The 26646-nt window shown below is 38.6% G+C and overlaps 2 protein-coding genes across 5 annotated transcripts in view; one reads left to right on the top strand and one right to left on the bottom strand.

The window, feature by feature from the left end:
• The window catches only part of manba (mannosidase, beta A, lysosomal), a 40866-nt gene extending 28544 nt beyond the window's left edge, over positions 1–12322 (top strand). For 2 of the 4 annotated variants that reach the window (XM_041221745.1, XM_041221771.1), the window contains 4 exons: positions 299–443; positions 4244–4386; positions 5097–5354; positions 7554–12322. In XM_041221745.1, the coding sequence (XP_041077679.1) occupies positions 299–443; positions 4244–4386; positions 5097–5354; positions 7554–7778 (771 nt within the window). In that variant the 3' untranslated portion in view covers positions 7779–12322. The remainder of the gene's footprint in view (positions 1–298; positions 444–4243; positions 4387–5096; positions 5355–7553) is intronic. The other 2 variants (XM_041221762.1, XM_041221754.1) reach the window with 2 other exon arrangements.
• A 99-nt stretch (positions 12323–12421) lies between these two features.
• The window catches only part of LOC121296314 (nuclear factor NF-kappa-B p105 subunit-like), a 37064-nt gene continuing 22839 nt past the window's right edge, over positions 12422–26646 (bottom strand). Inside the window, exons 15-25 of the mRNA XM_041221731.1 lie at positions 26224–26415; positions 25240–25381; positions 24382–24496; positions 22847–23048; positions 22260–22429; positions 21992–22094; positions 19943–20076; positions 17996–18062; positions 17686–17852; positions 15691–15847; positions 12422–14090 (exon numbers count right to left, since the gene is read on the bottom strand). Of these exons, the coding sequence (XP_041077665.1) occupies positions 13888–14090; positions 15691–15847; positions 17686–17852; positions 17996–18062; positions 19943–20076; positions 21992–22094; positions 22260–22429; positions 22847–23048; positions 24382–24496; positions 25240–25381; positions 26224–26415 (1652 nt within the window). The 3' untranslated portion in view covers positions 12422–13887. The remainder of the gene's footprint in view (positions 14091–15690; positions 15848–17685; positions 17853–17995; positions 18063–19942; positions 20077–21991; positions 22095–22259; positions 22430–22846; positions 23049–24381; positions 24497–25239; positions 25382–26223; positions 26416–26646) is intronic.

Raw genomic sequence — 26646 nt, 5'->3', positions numbered from 1 at the left:
TTAGTCAAAGATATATTTACAAGAGTGACCCAAAATACAGCGGAATCATATTTGACCCTACTGATCACCCCTGTCCCAAGATACACAGAAGCTGGCTTCTAGCTTCATTGACTGCTGCATTTGCTTTTGACAGCTCTGAAAACTGACTGTCTACAAGCCAAGTACGCATCTCAGGCTGGTGGCCATTGCTGAGGCCACATGTTGTTATTATTACACTGTCATTTATAATAATAACCCTTGCTTCTGAGCCACACTGCTGTCTCCTCACTTATGAATGGTGTGTGTGTGTTTTTCCTAGGTGATGCAGGCCCAGTGCATTAAAACAGAAACTGAGTTCTACAGACGCAGTCGGAGTGAGATCCTTGATGGAAAGGGGCACACAATGGGGGCTCTGTACTGGCAGCTGAATGATATCTGGCAGGGTCCCTCCTGGTCTTCCATTGGTAAGTGCATGAGAGGGCATGGTGTGACACCGCAGTGCTGTGGGTATTTGTATGAATAAAATGCTATATAAGGTAAATGAGGTAGCTACGCTGTAGCTGTAGGTTTGGATTAGCAAAATTGAGTTACACACTGCGAGAGGGTGTGTGAGTGGTTCACTGATTACACAGGAGTCAGAAAGTGTCTTTGAGACGCCAGCGCACAGGGTTTATTTAGTTGTAATAACATATGCTGGCTGTTGCAGTATCAGGTAGTCGCCATTAGGGTACCAGCAATGGTATCCCCAGTGTGTAAAGACAAACACACAGGTGCTTCTTGGGGTTGACACTCTCAGGTTTGCTACCATCAATAGTACCAGTCTGAGGTATTGTAAGTGCAGAAATAATAGTTCATAAGCACAAGGAAAATAAACACTGTTAATAAAACTACAAAGAAAAAGTGCTCCTTTTTAAGCAGTTTCTCATAGCCTCCGTTACCCTGCGACGCATGTTTTTCTATTCCCTCGGTATACTTTCCTGGGGCCACCCCAGTCCCCCTAAACTAAATAACTAACATCCCATGGACCGTACCTAACAGTATGAGCGTTTAACGAAATAAAATTGAGCATTCGTCAACCGTCTCTGCTGTCGTCTTCGGCTCTACTGCCGCCGGCTGCTGTATCCGGAACCAGCAGTTCTCTCTCTCTCGTCTTTGTTCGTAGACTTTCGCTCTCTGTGTTATTCCAGGTCTCCTGACAGAGTTTCTGCTAGATCATATCCTGTTTGGGCTAACCAAAGGAACAGAAGAGTGTAAGTTTTATGAGGTTGACCGTAATCCTCCCCAAGACCTGTCCCTCAACCAATCAGAGGTCCCCGCGACACACTCTCTATGTGTCACTACCATGATTGACAGGCGGGTCAAACAGGGCTTCCGACCCTCCCCTGCAGGACCACGCATGCGCCCAGTAGCCAGCACAGATCTCCCCTGTCACACACAATTACACATATTTAGATTTTATACGATCAGTACTCTGCATGTCTTTCCATGACCATACATTTAAGGAAATAATTATTATTTCCTATTAAAGTATGCACACTGTTTGCACTAGTCAGTTTAATTCAGTGCCATACACATGCAGTTCCTGTAGCATATTAAACACCAGTGATATGTAGCCCACACTCTGAGTAAGTGTACTGTCCCAGATATGACTTATTTAGTTTGTTATGAAAATGCTGTAATGCCTATCTTCCTACTTTGAAAGGGACATATTTACCAGGCTGTTAACTCAGATGCAGTCGTCACAGGCAGGGTTGGTAGTAGCTTAGTTGGCAGGTGCTTCCTGTACCCATTACTCAGGTTTCAGTAGGAAAATCGATGACTCATTATTTGATTTACTGTTTAGTGACTTTTTTTTTCCTGATTTGCATTTTTTTTTTTTTTTTTTTTGGTGTGGCTCATCAAGTACCATTTGATTCAGTATAGGAATGTCATTGCAGTCTGACACAAGATGATACAAGCAGCAATGTACAGCAATTCAATCTATTCCAGGATTTACATTTGGCTTAATAGTTTTGCCTAATTCGTTACAAAAAAAAAAAAAAAACTCAATTGGGCCTAATAAAAATGTTACAGAAAACCCTGTGGTATTTTCAAGAAATGTTACTTTACCTTTGCTGTATCTCATCCCGCAGCAATTCATTGTTTAAACATAATCCCGATTTTCTTTTGCATTTCTTATTTATTTTACAGATAATGGATTATAAATAACACGGGTAATACATTTATCAATTTATTGTAAGCCTTGTAGTGTATCGAGGTATTGTTCCCTTTTGAAAGGCCGCTTGTCATTTTCTGTTTATTTTGATCTGAACAGCTTTCTTATAGGATGAAAAAAGAAATAAATAAATAAAATACTCAAAACAGAAAAGTTATTGCATTATTTATTCCCCAATTTTTTTTTAATTAGTTACAACTCGATAAAAGTAAACACACTTCCTTAAAGACAATGTTTATCACAAGGTGCTACGCTGCTAGCTAAATAATTCATTACCTGGAGGGATTTTATCTCTATTTCGGTGTTCCAATTGTTCAGATAGTTTCAAATATTGTATGTGTGTAGGACGTCTAGTTTTCAGGTTTCGTTTTTGATCATGTGATGGCCCTTTTAAACATATTTTGAGCCGATTCACTTTCTTAAACAAACACTAATTACCAAAGGAAGTTCTTTCTTTTTACGCTACTTTTCCTTCTGGCTCTAATTGCCAAATTCAGCTTATTCATTTCCACTGCGTTAGTTTCTAGTAGTGTGTTGCTAATTTAAACAATCTGGTATTCAGTTAAGGGTTAATAGCTATTAATTAATGCTTAAAGGGAGGTAGAGAGATGGAAAATAAAAACCAAAAACTAGAAGCCCTATATGTGTGTTTCTATGCCTGGTGAAATGTGCAACAAAAGGAGAACATGTAGCATTGTACTTGCAAAAGGGCTGTTATGTTTTATAACAATAGTGTTAATATGAGAGCAGTGACAACAGCATTAATTTTAATTTTTGTTTAATTAGACACAAAGGATAATGTAGCAATTATTTTTTATGATTCAAACCATAGCAGACCTAAATACCGGCAGCCTTTCTCTTTGTGATTACTGGCTGTGATTTTATTTACCCTCTTATTAAATTGATAATTCATGTCATCTACATTTTAAATGTTATACCCATTTTAGTATCTTATTTGGTGTAAAATGCTTCTGAAAATGTACCTCAATTATTGGCAATCAGCCTTGAGGACTTTTCAAAAACATTTTTAGTGGAAAGGTAAGCATAAACAAAATAAAATCATACAGAACACAATGCGATATGAAACTAGAACCTAAGAATCTGGATAGCTGTACTCTTTGCAGACTCTTCTTGTAGTTACAACTGCTTGACCGCAAGGTGTCACCATTCCAACCAGAAACATTTATCCAGACTTTTGTTCTGTTTACAGCAGGGCGAAGGTGGCCTCCATTTGATGAACAAGCGATGTAAATGTTATGCAAATAAAATCTAACAACTTGGGTTTAATTAGAAGCAGTTAACTTCATGTTCCAAGTTGTTTCTTACTAGTTTTAAAATATTTCTACAGTATTGTTATTCTCCTTGTCAAAAAAATTGAGACAGTGCTGCGAACGGAACAAAAACCAGGGCTAAGGACACAAACTAAATATGACAAAAAAAATTATGCAATATACCATAATTTAATTTCAGATTTAGCTAACGCTAATGAATGGACGTAATTATAGGGTAAGATAGGAAGCTCATTAAGCTTAACCTTTTAATTGGTTCAGGGGTGTGTGTTGCAGGAGCCTTGGCCTAATAAAAACGACGAATTTATTAGAACATTTAACAGACGTTTGTTCATGCATGCATTTTTTGTGGTTGTGTAGTGGACAGCTGTTAACTGTTCTTTACGGAATGGCCCATATCTTGCATTTCTGTCACTTGACAGTACTCTATTTTTATGCTGAGTTTCTGGTGTGATGTCACCTTGCTGCATTTACGGCTGTACAGCTGCCAGGAATCTAATTTTAGCTTGCCATTGCTCCATTAATAGACATCAGGTATTCTTAAAATACATAATGTACAACACAAAGAAATGCGTGTGCCCTGCAATTGCTGAAAATGAAGCAGTCACCGTGCCCATCAAATCTATGTCCTTTCCGCATTGTGCTGAATTGTTCCTAATTGTGTGGCGGTTTTGTGCTGGGGACCACCAGATTAATTTAACTTTGACCAAATTAGAAACATACAGTAACAGCCCACTTGTCCACACTTGTTTATTTTTAGAATACGGCGGGAAGTGGAAGATGCTACATTATTTTGCACAGAACTTCTTTGCTCCAGTCCTTCCGGTGGGGTTTGAAGATACAGAAACGCTTATTATCTATGCAGTGTCTGACTTACAGAATGACCTCACACTCTCACTCCTGGTAGGTTTACATTATCTACTGACCCGCTTCATGTTTAGGCACTTGCCACTTTCAAGTAGCCAGTGAACTGGTGGTCAGTTAGAAGGTTAAACCAATAATACTCTTCATATTTATTTTAAGTGGTGTGCTGTATATACTGTACTGTTCTGAGAAGATTTGATGTATTTTGTTGTTATTAACTTTGAATGAAACTAGAAATGTGAGATTTTTTGTGAACCAGTCCCTCGTAGCGTAATAGAAGAGGAATGTCATATTAGATTGAATGATTTGTAAACATCTGGAAAACAAAAAGTCACTTGACCCCAATGTGGCTGCCATACTAGATGACAGGTCAAAGTGAACAGCATTGATAAAATATGAAGCAGTGGTGCTGGTGTTTGGGGATGCCTAAATAGTGGCTTATATGTTTGCAGAACTAAAGTCTCTTGAAATTTGTTTTAAAAAATGCATACAGTACAAAAAAGAATCCTTAATGCACTACAGTAAAACATAACTGTGTAATAACTTTTAGTTTCATATTTTTGTATAAAGAAAAGGTCTAAATGATATGAAAAAGTCAAATAACTGTCAGACAGACACACTCCTGTATTTCCAGAATCGGTTACTCCAGTCTCCCTATAACAGTTGTTCCATATTTAAAGTGGAGGAATAACCTGCACTTATTTGCCATAGTGTGAATAATGGAGAAAACATGCCTGTTTCTGTGGTAGGTAAAAGCATACCTGTGGAGCAGTATGGAACCTGTGTGTGTCGGTGTCACAGAACCCGTGATGATCAAAGCTGGGAGCGCTAACCCAGTCTACAAAGAGCCTGTGAATGATCTGCTGAAACGATGTGGGAACTGTACTCGACGGAGCTGCGTCGTCTCTTTCTCTCTGGAAGCAAACGAGCAGCAGTATGGACCTGACAACTATCTTTTCCTTTCCTCTCTCAAAGATGCAGAAGGCCTGAAGAAACCACAGCTCTCTGTAAGTTCCATTTTTTTTTGTTGTATTTTTTTTGTGCTTAAGTTTAGAAACCTTTTAAACAAAACTGTGTTCGGATGCAAGTGTGTAAGACAACTGCCATCAATGGGATTACATTTTCATAGGAGCAATCATAAAAAAAGCAAGATATAAACCATGACCGTCTTCGAGATATACACTTTCTGCTGTCTAGTCAAAGTCCAGTTCTTTAGTGTAGTTCTTTAACAACGATAAAGTTTACCCTATTCGTTTTATCCCTCTTAAGGATACAGTGTACCTTCGTTCTGCTTTCTCAGCTGGAGGCATTGAGTGGTGTGTACTGGTCTTTTCTGTTTAAAACACTGTTGCAGCAGATTGCTACTCTTCTAGGGGAATCTAAGGACATAGTAGCTCGTCGAATCGTCGAAAAAGTCTTGGCGACGACACTATTAATTATTATTAATTATCAATTAGTCATTTAGCAGATGATTTTATCCAAAGCGACTTTGAGACTAGAACTATGCCTCAACAACTGCTGCTGCAGAGTCACTTAGAATACAGCTTCGGTTTTAGGTCTCATCTGAAGGACGGAGCACAACCCTGGCTACCTGAAATAGAAATGTAACCAATATCTTATGGGTATTTACCTGGTTGAGACCCACAACCTGAATAAGATATACCAAAACTGCTCTGCGAGCCTGTGGTGCAGTCATGTCCCTCCCCGAGGGCACAAAAGCACTGCGTTCACAGATCTCATCGTCATTTTCCCTTCAAGCCTGCTGCAATCATTGACGCAGCGACCTTGAAGGTTACATTTCTATTTGAGGGAACCAGGGTTATAATAACGTTCCCTTTCAAGTACGAAATGTAACCGTTACCATATGGGTAAGTGTACAAAAGCCATCGCAAGGGCAATGTTGCAGAATGACTGGAATACTACAAGGCTGAGATGAGAGGAGAGTTGTGCGTTACCATATGGCTTTAAATGATAAAGATTTCAGCTCAGCTGAATGCAGTGGTTCAAATGAAGGCTTCATTTGTGCATGAAGCACCACGTTTAGCCCCGGGCGAGGAACAGTGTCTTTCATAGGCAGCCAAAGCCAGCGATCCCCTTTAAAAAAAACTGCCCCACCGGGAAGTGAGCTCCTGGGGAGACCGAAACAATTTTGACATGACAAGCTGAAATAGCTGCCAGATAGACCTTAAACGTGGAGGGGGATTTCCCCTCATCAAATAGGTCTTGCAAAAAGTACAGCATTACTGCCATTGGACAGGTCGTGAGGTCAAACCCATGAGTCAGACACCGCATCTGGAAAATACCCCACTTGTACCCGTACCGGGAACGCATGGACAGTGCTCTGGCATTCTGCAGGGTGTCAGTAACCCTGTTGGAAAGTCCCTGTGGCTCAAATGCAGCCGTTCAGGGGCCAGACCCAGAGCTGCAGGCTCGATGGGTTGGGATGTCATAAGGTTCCCCTGACTGAGCAGGTTGCTGTGCTTGGGCAGTCTCCAAGGCTGGCCGCCCAGAAGCTGAGTCAGGGTCTCCTGGGCCAACAAGGTGCTACTAGAAGCACATTGGCCCGGTCCTGCCCGACTTTCTCCAGACACAGCGGGAGCAGGGTGAGTGGTGGGAAGGCGTGTAACAGGAGCTTCGACCACTGGTGTGCCAAGACATCTATTGTCAGCGGGTCTCCTTCTCCTATTATGGAGAAACAGGAGACAGTGGGTTGGTTCCTGGGAAGCAAAGAGATCTATCTCTGTTCTTTCAGTGTACAGTATACAGTTTTAGTCAATCTGCTTGTAGATATCGACCAGGCGGGTCAAGACCGGTTTAGGACTGGTCTGGTGACTTTTTCAAACAATTGCGGTCATTTAATAGTGGTTGAAAATACGAGGAGTGTTTGCTCAATGTAAAACATAACATAGAACTGTGATTGAGGAAAGGTGTGTAATTGAACTGTAATTGATTACATGGTAATTACAAATACAATTGTGCAGGTATGCCAAGATTCAACTAGAATTAAAATTACATTAGATGAAGAATATCTTGCCTGTATTAGAAGTCCCACCCACCCTATAGTCCAATTAATTTCTTACAATTCTACCTCTAAGTTTATGATTTATGGCTGGGAATAATTTTAGGAATATTTTGCTGCTCTAATGGTAGATTTCCTTAAAACATTGGCTTCTGTATTATTGAGGAACTTTTCTCTTTTTCTTCAGGCCACTGTTAAGCAGGACGGTGAGGCGTACATTATCAACTTACAGACAACAGACATTACCCCCTATGTTTGGCTGGACGTAGGCGACATCTCAGGACGCTTTGAAACCAACGGATTCCTAATGTTGCAGAAAACCAAGGCTGTGAAATTTTTCCCCTGGAAGCCCACTAGCACTTCTGAGCTGACCAAATCTCTGCAAGTGCGCTCACTGATGAACATTTACTGATAAGGAGCTATTGAAGAGCCCGAAAATTGTCTTGTGGCACTGTTAGCTTTATTTACATAAGTACTCCAATTGAAATTTGTCAACCTTTTTCTGATAACATAAATTGAAATGAATTAAAAGGAAGAGGACTCCAGCTTTTGTGATTACAAACTGCAGTAGAAATGATGTGCTCAGGTGGCTTTCACATGTAATGTTTTTCATTAGGAAGTAAGTATATTGAGAAATATCACAGGCCAGTTGTGCCCAATATTGATCCATTTTCCTTCTTACTGGTTCAAAAGTGAAATATATAGATCGCTTTAATCAAATTTGGATACATTTTTTTTTTTTTACCTTTATTTGAAAGTTTATATTTGAAAGTTCCCTTTCAAGTATGAAATGTATTCCATTACACAGTGGGCTAGCCTATTATGCCTGATTCAACTGAACACTACTAAAGCTGCGTGTTACGCCTGTGATGTCAGCAGGCCTGTCTCCGCCCCCACAGGAGACAAAACTGCGTGCAGGACAGCACTCAACGCCATTTTCTATTCAGCCTTTTCAGCTTACACAGAGAGTGACCCAGCATTAGAGAAAATTTGCTGTCTTCGACCAGAAGCAGTCAGATAAGCCTGTCTTATTTTATTTCTACTTGTTTTTTTCCCCTTAGGATAAACCGCTGAGGCAAAAAATTGTTTAAATACATTTTTTGTGTTTTTTTACCGTGTTTTCGCAGCCTTCTGGCTTGTTTGGTTGTTAGTAGCTTATTGATCCCAGAGTGATGGGGGCACGGCCTCCCTTTTGGATGCCCCAGTCACACCAGGCCATACGTTCAGTCAAGCTGTAGACAAACTTTTGCTGAGCTCCCAGGAGGCATGCAGATCCACCAAAGAGCTGGTTTGCTTGCTGCCCAGAAAGGCTCCTCAAGCCAGGAAGCAAACAGAACCTTGGCATCCTAGAGCTCAGCAGCCCCAGACTCAGCGTCCGACAGTGCCTGTAGGTTGGGGAGCTCCCCACCATAGGGGTTGCCAGATACAGAGGGGATACCATCAATACTGCCAACCGCTTTATGCACAAAAGGCAACGGCGAAACCACCAGCGGCTCAGCAGCAGCCCTAGGGGTTTGCTGCCACAGGTCCAGGGACCTTATTCAAGGAGCCAACTGGATTACTGGCCAGCAAGCACCACGGACATCTGGGTGCTCACCATAATACAGCTCGGCTACTCGCTCCAGTTCAAACAGGGCCCTCCCCCCTTTTCAGGAGTGGTTACGGCTTCTCTCTTCAACCCTCAAGACACCCTGGTGGTGTTCCAAGAGGTGAAGCCCCTGTTACAAAGAAGGGGTATTCAGGTAATAGACCCCTCCGACCTGAAGTCGGGTTTTATTCCAAGTACTTCCTGGTGACGAAAAGGGACGCCGGCCTACAGCCCATTCTCGACCTCAAACAGCTCACTCTGTTCTTGAAGCACAGGAAGTTCAAGATACTGACAATAAAACAGCTCTTGTGGTCTGTCAGACTGGACAACTAGTTCACTACGGTGGACCTGAAAGACACCTACTTCCATGTCTCAATAATACCTGACCTCAGGAAATATTTGAGGTTTTTCAAGGGACTGCTTACTAGTTCCGTGTTCTGCCATTTGGCCTTTCTCTAGTCCCTCGCACCTTTTCAAAGTACATGGAGACTATTCTGACCCCTCTGAGGCTACAAGGCATCGGAGTGCTCAACTACCTGGACGACTTGCTCCAGTGCAGGCAGAACCGGTGTCCGCTCACCTCGACAGGCTTGGTCTGATGGTGAACTTGTCAAAAAGCCAGCTGGTACCGTCCCGACTACCATCTACCTGGGAACCTGCTTGAACTCAAGCAGCATGATTGCCACTCTGTCAGATGACAGAATCCAGAGGCTCCACACGTGCCTGAGGCTGTTTCAGCCCGGCGTGTCATGGGAGGTTGTCACCTTCCAGAGTCTTCTGGGCCTGATGGCAGCAGCATCCCAGACCCTTCCATTGGGTCTTCTCCGCATGCGCCCTCTCCAAGCGTGGTTCAAACGCAGGGTGAATCACCCTCTCTTGCAACCACATCTCCGTCTGTCGGTATCCTGAAACTGTATGGAGGACCTCTCGTGGTGGAAACAGCCAGCTCATGTGTGTCTAGGTGTGGCATTAGGCAGTATCACCAGGCAAGAGGTGATCACCGCTTACACCTCTGGCTCAGGCTGGGGTGCCATGTGGAGTAGACGAGGAGCGCAAGATGTGTGGCAGCCCCCTTGGGTGGGGCTACAAAGAAATGTCCTGGAGCTGCAGGCAGTTTTTCTGGCCTTGCAGAGTTACTTCCAGGAGGTGCAGGGGAGGCACGTGTTTATCAGAATGGACAACACAACCGTGGTGGCTTACATCAATCACCAGGGTGGCCTGCACTCTCCCCGTCTCCATCAGGTAGCCCACAAAATCTTATTGTGGGTTTCACAAGCTCCTGCTCTTCCTGAGAGCGATACCAGGAGCAGAAAACCACACTGCAGACCTCCTATCAATGGAAGTCGCTCCACCCCGAGTATGATGTGCCTGATCTGGGACTGGTTCGGGAGAGCAGAAGTCAATTTCTTTGCCTCCCTGGAATCCGCTCATTGTCCCCTCTGGTTCTCCATTCTGGGCAACAGGGGTCAACTGGGAGTTGACGACCTTGCACACTAGTGGTTGAGGACTCTCCTGTATGCATTCCCACTGATAACTTGTACCTGGAAAAAATCAGGCAGGAACGAGCCACGGTGCTTTTAGTGGCTCTATACTGGCCCAGGAGAACGTGGTTCTCCACGCTGTTGTGCCACCAGCCTTGACAATTGCCTATGCACAGTGACTTGCTCAGCCAGGTACAGGAGATGTTGTAGCACCCCAAGCCATCGAGCCTACAGCTTTGGGTCTGGCCCCTGAACGGTTCCGGTTCAGCCAGTTAGGCTTGTCGGAGAGAGTCATATTGACCATCCAGATTGCGAGAGCTGCTTCAACGTGCTCTCAGTATGGATACAAGTGGGGTGTGTTTCAGACTTGGTGTTTGGCACATCAGCCTGATCGCACGACTTGTCCCATGCCAGTCATTCTGCAGTTTTTGCAATATACCTATTTGATGAGGATAAGTCCCCCTCAATTCTGATTTAATTGGCAGCCATCTCGGTTTGCCACGTTAAAATTGAATGCAGGGAATGGCTGGCCACTTCCTGAAAGGGGCGCTGAGGCTTCGGCTTCCTTTGAAGGACAGAGTTTCTCAGTGACACATAAATGTGGTGCTGTGTGCATTCACAAAACCACCCTTTCTACAGAGCTTAAATACCTGTCTCTGAAGGCAGTGTTTTTACTTGCCATCACTTCTGCTAGACATGTGAGTGAGATGCAGGCTTTTTCAGTGACAAAAGCTTTTTTTTTTTTTACGGAGTCTAGAACGAATGTCATGCTCCGTATGAATCCGGCCTTTGTGCCCAAATGCCTATTGACCTCCCATGTCAGTCTGTGGAATTGGAGGCCTTTCTTCCTCCACTATTCCAGACAGATGAGGAGCGTCGGCTCTATATGCTTTGTCTGGTTAGGGCACTAGCATGTTATGTTGACAGGACAAAAAGTTGGTGGCAATCTGAGCAGCTGTTTTTATGTTTTGGAGCAAACAAAGGTCAAGCTCTATCAAAATAGAGCCTGTCCAGTTGTGTTGTGGAGACAGTCAAGATTGCTTATGAGCAAGCCAACTTACCCCTCCAGAGCAGCTCACAGGTCATTCCACCAGGGGTCTTGCTACCTCTTGGGAGTTGTTTCAGGGTCATCGGTCTCTGACATTTGCGATTCAGCGGTGTGGGTCAGTCCTCACGCTTCACAAGGTCTAACATGCTTAAATGTCCTGGATCCTCAGAACCCTGTCTTTGGAACCACAGTGCTGACAGGGTCATCTCAGCCAGATTCAGAAGCACATGCATGAGGTAATGATGCGTTCTGTGAACGTTACCATGCTTTATAAGTATAGCAAGACTGATGGCTTGCTAATCTGGCTGTTCTGCAAGTCATGTCCTTGCGAGGGCTTGGGTTACTTACCCGTTGTGTAATGGAATACATTTCATGCTTGAAATAGAACATTCCCTGAAATAGAAATGTATCCATTACAATTCTTTGGTCACTGCATATGCACGCAGAGACAGGCGTTGGAGTTGGATACATTTCTATTTCAGGGGACCACAGTTATGACGATAACCCAACATTTTATAACTTTTTCAAACCAATAAAACAACTATACTGTTTGTGTTGTGTGTGGTTTAATAATTTATTGTACAGAAGTCAATTGTATTCGATTAATACTTCACCGTGTCATGATTTGTTTTGCCTTCATACAAAACTGCTTCACCAGGCTATGTCCAGTGAGTTCCATTAACATTTATTGTTAGGATCCCCTTGGAAATTTGATGTAAAATGCAATAGGTTCTTAAAGGTTAAAAAATAAATTATATGTATTATTGAAAAAAACAACTCCTCAAACATTTTTGCAGAAGTTATTTGTTTTCAGAGCATGATTAGAATGTCATACTATCTTGGTAAAATATACACTAACCTGACACTATGTAGATTTAAGAAAAGTAGCAAGGTGCTTGCTGTGGATATGTAGGAAGAAGACTTCTGAGACAAGTACGTTTTGTTTTTCTTTTATTATAAAAATGTATTACAATTATGCCACTGTAAAGCAAGATTAAAACAAGTAGTACACATAAGCTTACTACTACTGCAGATATTTACAGAATAAAACTGAAGAATTAAACCATATTTGGAAATGCAATAAAAAAAGCAATACAATATCAAAATCTGAAACCTTGTCCATGTTATATCACAGTATAACAGAACTTTGGGTTCACTCTTAATGGCAAGGGATAAATATTTTTAAAAAAGCATGGTGAATAATGTAACTTGGCCACATTTCTTTTAGAAGGATAAAACAATATAACAAGGCTGTAGTGCAAGCTCTGTACTACAAGAATTTAAACTAACAAACCAATCTACATAAAATATTATAACAAACTATACAAACTCTTTGAGTTAATTCATAACACCTGACTGCACCAATCCCGACAAACCAATGCATATTTAAAAGGTACATCTTCTAGAAATGTACACATTATCACAGTAACTAATACAGTAAGTAAAGCATACAAGTCATACTGAATAATAAGGCTTAAGCACAAAATTAAATATAACTCCTGTAGCTTAAAAAAAAAAAAAAACTTAAATTGTTTAATTTACTCTTTATTTGCAAAACACTTTTTCAATTTCTGTCAATTGCAGGATTTGTTTTTCAACTAAACCTAAGTGACCTCATAAACCACTTGCATTTCTATAAAAAATACTCCACAGGCAAACACCAAGTACAGTTGCCTGGTAGTTGTAGATGGTTTTTAGATCACAGATGTCAAAGATAAAAGAACATTAATTTAATCAGAATATGTTTTATTTCATCTTGTGGAATTTACTGAAGATTACAATCATTTATCTGCTTAAATATCTTTGAATTACAATACTGCAATTTTTGTTATAATTAAAATGTATGTCTTGACACCACTAGCATTAAGATAAATGGTTAAAACAACACTTAACTGTATGAGATATGCCTGGCTGACTGACTGCCATGCAGACAATCACAATATTTTGCTTGTGTTATGCTTTGTATGACTGCACAGAATTTTCAAATCTGGTTATTTCTGTGCAATTTCTGGAACTTTGATCCCTGCAATACAACACACTTAATTTAATGAAAAACACAAATGTTAGTTATTAAAGCTTAATAACATTGTCAATTTCAAAGCCAGAAAAAAAGTAAATTCCTAAGTTTACATCATTAAAGGAAAAGGTCATTTGACTATATTAATAACAAGATCAGTTGGTAGTCAGTTAGGCAGAATTATCTGGTATTTGCTTTTTAGAAATCCATTCATTTTGAAACAGTAAAATTGTGCCGACAACCCCCTGGAGGACAGCGAATGCATTGAATGCAAGACACAAGAACTGCAAACTGGACTGTACTGCTGCTGTACTGCAATGGTTTAAAATAAACCAAACAAAGCCCTAATATTTCTGTTATGGATTGAAAACGGACTATCTTGTCATGTTATAATTCTCCCTCAACAGCAAAGCCTTGCTTAGGGACCTTGGATATTCCAGATAATCCCAATTCTTCTGGAGTACAATTCAGCGATTCAGAAGAATAGAGGCTAAACTTCCTAAAAGATGTTTCTACCCCACTGTCACATGCGCTATTGTCTTCACTGCTGTAGTTCTTGAGATCCAACAGTCGGTTTGGAAGCTGGACACCTATGAAAACAACAAACAAGAGACATTCATAATCAAGCAAAATAGAGGACAATAATGTTTAATAAAGCACATTTTCAGCAATTTTTCAATGTACTTGCGATTCAACAAAATATTCACACACTGTCACCAAACTGTGATGAGTCCAGCAGACTGATTTTGTTAAGGAATCATTAACATAACATACCTATAACTGCTTACTACTAAATATGAAGTGCTTTTTAATCCCTGATTGTTACGGTTTTATTAAATTTCTTTTTAACTTTCAACAACTTTCTTGTTTTTAGAATTACTCATGTATAAGTTTTTGTTTACTAAACTACCTTTAATGTGTGCTGTAGAATTTCCCCTAAAAGCACTGGATTTCCTTGTGTTCTTTGCCAGGGATACTAGGGAACAAATCACTGGGTTTGGCAACTGACAGTCGATGGGACAGTCCCTTGGTAGCAGATAACACTAGTTGAAAAAGTCACACCCAGTATAATCACCCTTTTAGGCTAGCCATAATCTAAACAGTTCCCTATATACAAATGAGTTTTAATTGCTGTATTTGATCAGTACTCATTCACGACTGATCATCAACCAATGTAATGAAAACTAGTACTTTCAATAATGAACAGAAAAGTAAACAGTGAATACAGTAGTTTAAAAGCAATGATGATTTTAATATATATTTACATTTTTTTTTACATAATTTTATAATGTTTGCAATCATTTGTAAGCAGTACAAACATACTGAAGTTACAATAAATGTAATTCCAACTTGAGTGCTGTTTTTGTTTCCTCAAAAGAGAAAAAAAATAATTGAAGGTGCAATCCCAAAGAAATGAAAACTTATTTTAAAAAGTTAACCACCTCAAGTTTTTTGCCAAAACTACATCATGGAAATTATTAACAAAAGAAATGTGGGCAGCTAGAACAACAATTAAAAATAAAAATAACCTGGAAAGTTTCGATTAATAACAAACTATAGAGAGGCTGCCAGCCAGAACACACTAACTCTTGCTATAGTTCAGTATCATATTCAAATAAAGTTCCTCATTAATGCAGTAAACCTAAATCTGTTAACTACTTATTTCTGATGGTGTAATAACATTTGTTTTAATGACTGGCCTACTTATAACTATGGCGTACTTTAAGACAAACTATCAAATACACTTGGACCGTTACCACATATTTATGAATATGACTGTAGACATTTGGGGCCCTGCAAAAACTGACTGCAGACTGCACATCACTGGCATGTCCCCAAGCAATGAAAGGACACTGGAAGGAGGAACATGTCAACCAATTCTATCAAGCTCTCAGAATTCCAAGGCTGCCTCGCTGCAGTGCTGCTGTCAATATATCGATTGTTATTAGTATTATTTGTGAAAGAAAAGCTCTTATGGTAGTTCCGGTTAGAATTTTCAGTTACTTTCTCTGTGCAGAATAACACACCCCTACTGAGGTTGATATGGAAAAACTTGTGACTTTATGTCTCGTTGGTTTTTGCAGCAGTTTTTAAAATGAGCTATTTTCTGTATTAAGTTCAATAGTTCAAAAGTAAAAATTTTGCTTGCATATACAGTAGTCTGTGGTAACCGGTTACGATTTCCCCTACCTGTCTGCTGTTCGGCAAGAGCAGGCGAGTCTGGAGCAGGGGTGTCCTCGTTCTCATGCGTTGCACCACATAAAGCTTTCTGAACAATTTCAACAGCTTCAGAGTTACCCACTGATTTTAAACCATCTAGCAGTTCCATTATAGTACCACCAGAAACCTGTCAATATAAAAATGTTGTTTCATTGAAAAAATGCCAAAGAAAATAGCTACTTTTAAGAAGTTATGCATGTGTCATAAGTACTTGAATATTAAATAGTTGTTTGTGTTTATTATAGACATTTATAATGAATGGCTGTAAAAAGAGACAAAAAATAGTAATATACAAAGATTGCCACGGTTCTCATTTTGCTTGATTGGTCACAGATGGTCAGTAGTCTCAAACTCAAATATATAGAAATGTACCGAAATGGTAACAAAATTATGATGTAAAATATAATCCCTTTTTTCAAATCACAAGGGGATTCTCATGTAAATCATATTTATCATACTTGAATTGTTAAAGAAATCTTTGTACATCCCTCCTGTTTTCAGCCTGATACTATGAGCAATAGCTGCTTGTTTCTCATTCCCATAATCCTACTGAAAATGGCTTTGTAGTGCAGATATGTTTACTGCTAAATATATGCAGAATACTTTCTGTACCCTAAACCAGGAAAGGCTACTGTCCGAAATAGAAAGTGTATTAAACTAGACAAAACAAGTCTGTTTGACCGACAGTTGTCACATAAAAATAGCAGCTTGCCTCTTTGGGGATGAAAACAGTTTCAAAAGCACTGCATCCCCAAATAATTGTATCAAAAACTTGGCTTGACACCGACTGAATTCATGAGGAGGGAACTAAACTGAAATAAAGTCAAAGTTCAAGCATCTACACAGGTTTAAGGTTAAAAAAATGGCGCTGAGCTTCGAGTTTCAAACATACTGTAACTCCATTTTGAATGCAACATGAACGCTCAATGACACAGCACTCGGAACATGCGGCTATCTATACCAAGTAATGGCAGGCACACGTTGCACGTTTATGACTACAAAGCCCCAGTGACCCTTCTCTTTAACAATACTTGAAATGTAGCATGTGCAAGTCAACTTCTCAGTGTGTTGTCCCTTTCCAATTGAGGCACCAAAATGCAATAATCTGTATCAACTAAACGCTTCACAGATGACACTGTTCAAAAAAATTCCAAAAGGAATAATGCAGCATACCTAGGTTTTAGATCTGTCTTGGGCATAGGTATTAAAAAATACATATAACAGCTTTAATATTTTAAATTATTTATTTATTTATTTAAGTTTTATTACTTTTTCCCCCTTGGGTATAGTTTCTTTCTCACAACACGGCACTGCTAAAGCCACCTCTTGTCCATCTTTGAATCTTTATTATCATTTATTATATGCGGAAGCCTGCACACCGTACATACGCGTGAACATTCTCCCTAGTTATCACAAGTGCTGTTCAAAGATCTGATGATAAAATCAGCTTTCTACACAACCACCTTTTCATGATCTGGCTAAAAATGAGCTGGGATCCAATCCTGTTTTTTAATTCCATTACAGTACAACCGGCCCCAGGTCACTGATGCCAAGTGCATTTATTATTAATTACTATAGACATTTGCAATCTGGACAACTGATATAAAAGCTAAATGTGAATCGTATATAAATTAATTTGTTTTAATAATATTGTACAAAATCATCATCAGTAAGTCACAATTACAAAGCTCTGAATCTCATGTTAAAATGTGACATTTTCCAAACAATTTGCATGAGAGGAAATCACTTACTTCACATACTTCTCCCGTTGACTTCTCCAACCAGGATTAAAGTTTGACTGACCGCGGAATTTAAACCATCAAAAGAAACCCGAGATTACATTGCTTTCCCATCTATTTTTATAATTTACAAACAAACTGAAAAGTGTTTCCTATCCCCTTTAAGGAACAAGATGCTTACTGAAAAAAATAAACTGCGATCTAAGTAGTGAGAGTGGTTACAAACCTGGTAGCTCTCCAGCAGTGTTTTGGCTGGTGATGGGCTTAACTTGAAGGCACTGTTTAGGACTCCTAATCCTAGCTGCTGTGCCAGGACCTCCCAGCTCTGACCAGGCAGCTCCAGGACTTTGTACAGCTCCTGCTTCACTTCTTCACTGAGATCATTCATATCACCTTAGGAGGACAAATAACATTTGGTGAAATAGAAAAACAAATTCATGTAAAACTTAGAGCTAAATTTATACTCTATGTATAAATCGAAAACTGAGTGTGTCATCCACCACAAGCTTTTTCAATTAAACTATGGAAACAGTTACCTTGTGGCGGTAAACTGGAAGACTTTAACTTCGGTTCATACTGTTTTCCATTCAGTAGATCAAAGACCTGTGTAAAAGGGGAATGAAGAGAGGCATAAACAAGACTGGGAGTACATGTAAGCAAGAAGATCTGACACAGCAGGCATTACCAGGCATTATGAATTTTTGGGGTATTACATCCAAAATGCGCACAATGCCTGGTATTTTATTTATTTTAACTATATATTTTGATTTTCATTTTTATGTTCCTTCCACATAAGTACTCTAAAATGAATGTTCTACAAAGTATAGCCCTCCATTATAATAACACTGTTGGAAGTGGTGCTACTTGCTGAAGATGGTGATTAACCATCTCCTGCATCAAACCTGCTGTAATACATATTTTTTCCCCATCATGTTATCGATTTTATTTTTCCTAATGGCCTGCAAGTATACCAGGTAATTTTTTTTTTTTTTTTTTTTTTTTTTTATCGCTCACATCGGTTGAATCTAGTCCAGTTTGTGAATAAAGACAAAAAGCTGACGGATTCTTCGGACATTTCATTATATATTTCTAGATTTTAAGGTGTGCATGAGGTTGTTATGTTTTTTTGTAGCTTAACTGAAACTGAGACTTGCAAACTTTAAACTATTTATCGGTTTCAATCAGGAAAGCATTACGAGGTAATTCTCTTAAGGCTTCTTTGCCTCTCTATCAAAACCCCCCCCCCCAAAAACCACAACTGGTGGAATGATAGTCTTTGATTTGTTTTTGTGACACGTTTACACGTTTACTAGGTGATGCCATCTATTTGTAGGCCAATTGCCAACACGACAACAACCCAAAGCATACTGCTAAGTTAACTCTTGAATTCTTGAAGAAAACAAAATATAAAAGTTCTGGAATTGTCTTCACACTCACCAGATTTCAATCCAATAGAATGCTTTAGACTGATCTGAAAAAATCTGTAGCCAAATATTGTGTTTCCAATCTGTCTGAGCTGAAGGAAATATGCAAGACAGAATATATATCTATAAACACACACTAGCTGAAGTACCCAGCATTGCCCGGGGAAATTCAATATTTCATGCACGACAAATTGGGGAACAGTAGCCTTATGGTTTCCTCTAAGTTACCGATCTTGGGTGTCGCACAATGCACTCAGACCTCTTTCCTTTTTTGTAACTTTTTTTAGTTTTTTTCCATTATAATTTAAAAAAAAAAAAAAAAAAAAAATAATAATAAAAAAAAATAATATAATATAATATATAATATATATTATATATATAATATTTATTTGGTTTTTTGGGTTTCTTTAATTTGAGATACATGGCTACTGTAGTGATCCAGCAATGGGGTTACTAAATAAAGTACCCTGGGGGTCAACATTTTGGATCCAAACATAGCCCTCGACCTTCCCCTGGATGAAAGAGGAGGCAATCCAAAGTTTGGTTGCACTGGCTCCTGTGGGGTCCAAATGCATAAAGGAACAGACAGACAGAAACTTTCTTCTTTATATATATATATATATATATATATATATATATATATATATATATATATATATATATATATATATATATATATATATATATATATATATATATATATATACATATATATATATATATATATATATATATATATATATATATATATATATATATATATATATATATACATATATATATATATATATATAATATATATATATATATATATATAGATACATATATATATATATAATGGTGCCATATATATTATATATATATATATATAGTATATATATATATATATATATATATATATATATACACACACACACACACACATTCATGTAAGTGTGCCAGTAAAACAATTTCATTTATGTTAAAGTTAAAAATAAATAAGATTATTCAATCTTCAATGGGTTGTGGCTTCTCCGTGCTTCATTAGTGAGGGATGTAAGCTTGTTAAACATACTGTACCTCATCAGTGAGTGCCATGTCCAAAGGGGTGGTCCCTGGAACAAACCCTTCATCCTCATCCCCCACCTCCTCTTCACAGTCTCTGTCATCAGTGTCATACAGGGGTTCACAGTTCTCTTTATGTGCATTGGCTCCTGAAGAAGTCATATAAAGAACAGTTCATAAACTGGTAGGGAGACCACCACAACGGATGCGTGGAGTGACTCGTTTTAACAGGTTGCGTGACTCACCATTCTTCGAATTAAACTGAAATTCCTAAGAAATGCCTGTTGGCTGAAAGTTACATTCTTCTCTTTTGAATCTGATTTCTTTCAGAAGGGGAATTCGAATTAAATGTCATTTAATTTGAATTAAATGACAAGGGAGAATTGTATCAGGGTTTTTTTTGTTTTGTTTTGTTTTTTTCTGGAAAGGTACCTTCTCATCCAGCACTGAAATTGTGGCAGGCAGGCTCATTTGTGAAAAAGTAAAAGCAGTAAGATGGGGGTAACGTGATTAAATTGGAGGTGACTAGCGTTAATGGAGAATTAAAAAAAAAAAAACAGTTGCACGAGATATTTTTAAAATACTTTACCATAAACTGGTTATCTGTCGAAAATCCGATTCATCTTACAAATGACTAGGTAGGCAAGGGGTTATCAAAAAGTACAGGGTCTTGACAAATTTTTTTATAATGGACATTAAATTTTTCTTCGGTTGTTAAGCAACAATTGTATGACAGTTGGTAAAACGTGAATATTTGACAATTTCAACTGTTTAAATAACATACCTGTAATTTTAATTTCTTCGTTGTTAACATCCTGTCAACATTTTGCACTTATAACTTTAAAGTCTGTTTCAAAGCATACTTTAAAAGTTGTAAGTGTAAAAAGTGTCAGAATGTTAATGAAAAGAAAAATGAGGTATGTTATTTAAACAGTTGTAGCAACGCGTGGGGACTTATAATGTTATATTTGTCGGAATCCCGCTACTTACTCTTTAAAGATTACATTAAAATATCGTTTTCAAAACCACGCTCGTAGTTTTTGCAGCCAAAATAAGCACACACTTTAATTATTTCACTAAGTGTTGCACGAATGTTACTTCATTGTTAATGATCAGGGTGCTGTTCTACTAGTGCTGGTTCTACTCATAATTGTTTGAATCAGGACACCAGAAGCACAAAAAGAACCACATATTACATGTATGTCTGCATCACACATCCTCTCTACAACTTTCCATTTATAATTAGAGATATCAGTATCGTGGAAATGTAGATCACTATACACATACTGAGAGGCACAAGGACTGGTTACTACAGATTGATTTTTTTTTTTTTTTTTTTATATACTGAGCACCAAAAGAAACGAATCACTTATATATTTGGATAAAATTCACTAGATGTGATCGAAAAATGACAAACTCTGTTTTTGAGCAGGTGCAATGACTTTATTGTGCCGATTAATAGTTGACATCACGAAGATGTTGCAAAACGATCCGTCGATCTTGGGCAGGTGTTTTGACTCTTGGTCTCCTAGTTCGTGGACTGTCATTGACAGAATGTGTCTGGTTATACCATCTTGCCAAGTTTGAAATTGCAGGCTGTGAGCACCCAAGACTGCCCTAGTCCAACCTCCAACATGCTGATTGCACGAAGGCGCTGCTCTCTTGACAGACGTGGCATATTGTCTTTTTTTTCTGTAATTTTCTTTATTGCTTTTATTCATGCTTGCAATTCAACAGCTGAAATCACTCCATATCCAGTGTCCAATCACCTGTCATACTAATTAGGTGATTAAGTGCATATGCTTCAGTCGTAGTCACTCAAGCGTGTCATGGTCAAGGATGAATGATCGAGTGATTAAAAAGAAACCAAAAACATTTTGTCAATGCCCTTCATTTACATACCTTATTTTTTTTTTCGCGAAAATAAATGTGTTCTAATAGTGATAAGATTATTTTGATGCTTGGTATATATTCATAACACACACACACACACACGTGATTGCTCGCCCTACTGTAAACGTCCCTATGATGGTCAGAGTGGAGAACACACCAAAAACCACATACCGGCTGCCATGAGAAGCGCAGTCATTTTGACGGAGCCCCTTCCAGCTGCTATGTGGAGAGGAGTAGACCCATCGTATGTAGAGGAATCCACATGAGCACTGCCCTAGAAGGATTCACAATGAAAATTAAAAAAGGGAATTACTGCTTTCATACAGATATTTAATTTCACGATCTTTCCAAATGTTAAGCACGATTACAGACTTTCACCCAAAACTGTGGTTTACAGAAGATTTCATGATTGACCATTAATGCAAATTTGATATCTTACTTCAAGGAGAAGGCTCCCAGCTAAAGAGATGTTCTCCTGCTCTACTGCCAGATGTAGTGCAGTTCGACCTGAACTCTGCTCGCATTCTTCAACATCCACTCCATAAGAGATAAGCTCTCTAAGAGACGGCAAGCTATTGGCCAGCACTGCCAAATGAAGAGCACTCAAACCTGCAAACAAAGTGCATGGTTGGATTAAGCTAATAACATTTTTACCTGCCACGTTAGTTCATTCCATCTTGTCCAGACAGTTATGGCGAAAAGGAGCATAGACATTGTATTGAATTACAGTTGACGTGCAAATGCTCAGGCCAGGGCAGTCCTAGTTGTTTGATAATGTCTTTTTTTGCATATTTACTTTGAAAAAAAATGCACGTGACTATTAAAAACATGCTAGGTGTCTTTTTCCAAAAGGGGTTTAAAAGAAAATATTTTTTCTAGAATTGTAAAAACAAAAGGGACTTTATTTAAGGCAGTCTGAAATTCCATAGAGGAAGGTCATGTAAATACATCTTGTAGTCTTAAAGCTGGTAATCCAATGAAAACCTGACTCAACATGACTTCTCTAAAACATTCCGTGTTCCGTACCTTCACTGTTAGGAAGATTAATCAGTTTAGCTGCTTCCTGGTGTTGGAGTAGAAGGCTCAGAATCTCAGAATCTCCTTGCTTGGCAGCCAGGTGTAAAGCTGTGTTGCCATGGCGATCTGTGAGACTTAAATCGGCATTGGCTTTTAACAAAGCTTCCACGGCGTCTGCTTGCTGTGTAATAACAGCCAAGTGTAAAGGAGTCTGCAAAAGACAACACGTATTTACTAGTACCATGAACGTTATTTCTGTTAAAACCCCTTAATGCAGTATTTATAAAAACAAACAAACAAACAAACAAACAACAAACAAAAAAACACATATAGCAGCAATACGTTTTTCTTATTAAAAAAAAAATCTGCAAACCAGGGCATAGAAGAAAAAAAAAATCTGATAAACCAAAAAAAAAAAAAAAATACCACTGGTTGTAAGAAAAACAACAAGACCAGTTAACTTGAATGCTGTGTTAAGTTTCTGTATTACTTTGAATTACCGCTGCTCGTGAATAAGCACCGCCCATGAATAAGTGACGCACCTCACATTGGAGCCTATCAGTATTGTACTGAAAAGTTTATGGAACCCAAACAAAAAAAAGAACACTGTAGGTACACCACACTATGTACTGATACCGACGCAGGAGTAAATACAGCAGCACAAAAAAAATAAAAAATACATATACATACATATACATATACACACACACACATATATATATATAGATATTAGCAAGAAAAGTAATATATTTTAGGAGCTGTATGATTATTATTTAAGTTTCTTAAATGCATTTCTGTTTTGGTTGTATGCACGGTGTTTTGGCTAATAAGAGACGCTGTGGAATCCTGATTCAGACAGGAGGGAGGGGTGTGGTGTTTTGCAGTGTCAATGGGGAGCAGAAGCTAGTAGCTCTCGTTGTGGTGTTGCTGTTTGGGGCACAGCCATGGATCAACTCATCTTCCTCACCGAAGCCCTGCCTGGATCAGGAGACTGGGAGCGTTTAGTTGTCTTGCTGGTTGAAGAGGTAGAAACGCACCGTATATTAAAGAGATCAGCTCTGCTGTTAGTTACTGCTTTAAGAAAAGAAAAGGAAAATAAACCGTCCTCCTCGTGTTGAATTGACATTCTCTTGTGTTACTATTTCCCTCTCCACGCTACACTGGTATGTGACCTCACCTAGTCAAACACTGATCTGATCTGCGAGCTCCACAGATTTCAGTTTAAAGTTGTAGGACTTCTTTGCCACCCTCATCAAGTACGCAGAAATAAACTTTAATAAACGCCTCCCTCAAATACCATAAAAAAAAGGCTATAAAAAATTGCGCCTTTCGAAAACTCATAATTACCACTGTCCTTGAATAAGCGACGTAGCTGTTTTTAGCAATTTAAAAGAAACGCTGCGGTGTTAATTCAAAGCAATACGGTATTTACAGTAATTGAAGGCTTCTACCTTTTAATTTTCCTGCACACCTTAAAATATGCAAACCAAAAAAAAAAAGTTTCATCACAGATCTGACAGTAGGATTAAACTCCTGACTTGTACCTGGTAGAGGTCATTCCTCATGTTGATCACATCCTCCCCAGGAATACAGGAAATCACTTCAATAAGATTTTTAGCAGTCTCAGATCTGTGGTGGATAACACCAAGGTGCAAGCCGCTGGAATGCATAAAACAAAGAACAACTCTCTTTAGCACATATGCACAATTCTTATTAGCATAAAAGCATGCAGTGTTCATTTTAGTTTATGTTTACGTGATTATCAACTAATTATCTTGGTACTGCTGAATATATAATTTTCCTGCTTCAAAATATTTTATTAAAGAACAACGTCCCACAAGTGCACTGGAACCCCAAATGGTACCCATCTACTGTCAATGCAGAATATATTTGTCATCATAGAGCCCAGACTTAGAAATGTATGGTATTAAGGTATTAATTAAGTTCAATATGAAAGTATTTACAATTAACATGTATAATTGTGTAAGCACTGACCTTAGCCTTGCAGCATTTCTTAAATGACCAAAGGCTACAGTGGAATTAATAAGATCACCAATGATAACATAACATGTCAGGCTTTATTTAACAGAAGGTAGTTTAGGGAGTGTGTGAAGTCTGGAGCATGTACAGCACTCTGGACTCAAGGGTGCTGAAGCTCTGATGTTCTGGGATAGAATGGTAATTGATTACCCATTGGGAATGATGCACTACAAGTTTATCCTTGTGGACAGTATATAATTCTGTATATAATACTTAAACTATGAACAGCAATTGCTAAGTCTCAAAAAAAAAAAAAAAAAAAAGAGCAGCAGGTAAGATCAAATTCAGCTAAGAATAGAAACTTGACCCTAACCCTAACCTTTTCAACTGATTGCTCGAGTAAAGTGACGTTTCTGACTTACGTATCTCCGTTTTCATCCTGAACTGCCATGAGGGGTCTCTGAACTGCCAGCAACATCCTCACATCCCCAGTGACTGCGTAACTAAAGAGTGCGTCTGCATGTCGCTTAGCAAGCTGCATAGCCTTTTCAGCGAATAGTAGGTCTGGACAGAGAGAGAAAAAAAACACTTCAAGGACATCATCAGGGGACATCTTCTAAAGTGTGATCCATACAAAAAATTAGTCATAAAAAGCTAAGAGTGAGGCAGAATATTTCTATATTTAAAAAAAAACAAAAAAAACCCACAACTTAATATTACATTTTAAATTAGGGCTCCTGTGATTAAATTGAAAATAGATTTTTCGATTGATTTCATTCTTCATTATAGAGCATTATACCTGTATAGCGGGTATGCATGTTGTGGTAAGTAAATCAATTTTTTATTATGATGATGATGATGATGTTGATGTTTTAGGCAGGGATTTCCGCATTGTTTGTTTCACAGATAGTGAAGGTTAGGTGGCACAGTATTAACAAGAAGCAATGTGTAATGCAGCAGCTGTCACTAAACAAAATAAAAAAAAAAAAACAGTTTTCATAAACGTGTGTCTAGTTCATGTAAATTACATTCTAAAGTACTGTAATCTGTTTGGAATAAATATTTTAGTAACACTCCTGAGGTATGTTAAACTTGCTTTGTTGTTTTTTTTTTCTTCCCCTGACTCTACCAAGGCGTAATTACCCCTTGCATTCAATTGTTGTGTACAAGCTTTTACTAAACAGCAATGATATTAAAATAATCACATCGGGGGGACAGGAATAGAGAGGTACAATCATCGATATTTATTCGAATGATTCGATTTTGTGTGCCCAATTAATCGATTGCTATTTGGAGGCTTAACTGATACCCCTATTTTAAATAGTGAAAAATCTCTTAGTCCACTAGACAAACTTTGTCAACTAGTTTTTTACCAGCTTAATCTTTAAGGTTATGGATGTACTTACCGACTTCAGTGACTGCCGTCTTCAGTGAATCTTCAGCAGGGCCCTGATCCACTCCATCTGATGTACTCTCCTCCTCAGAGGCTTTTTGCATGTCTTCGGACTTCTCCTTGCAGCTAATCCTCGGATTACACTGGGCCTCACTATCGTCATCCAAGTCACTGTCATCGCCATCATCTGCAGGGCCCTTCGAAGCTTTAACATTGGAAAAGAGGGAATGAGGTATACACAAATTACTATTTTAAATTCACCACAAACAGAATGTGCTGGAAACACACAAAACCCAACATTTTGACACAGTAGTTCAAAAGACAAGGAATTATATTATGATTATGATAATTTTTATGATTATTAAAATGATTAACATTATTACATTAGTTATAAATTGTCATGAAGGAGAATATCCAGGTGCTCATTTAGTTTTAT

This window comes from Polyodon spathula, chromosome 2 (assembly GCF_017654505.1).
Source record: "Polyodon spathula isolate WHYD16114869_AA chromosome 2, ASM1765450v1, whole genome shotgun sequence".
NCBI classification, from domain to species: Eukaryota; Metazoa; Chordata; class Actinopteri; order Acipenseriformes; family Polyodontidae; genus Polyodon; species Polyodon spathula.
This window is presented reverse-complemented; position numbering and strand designations above follow the sequence as displayed.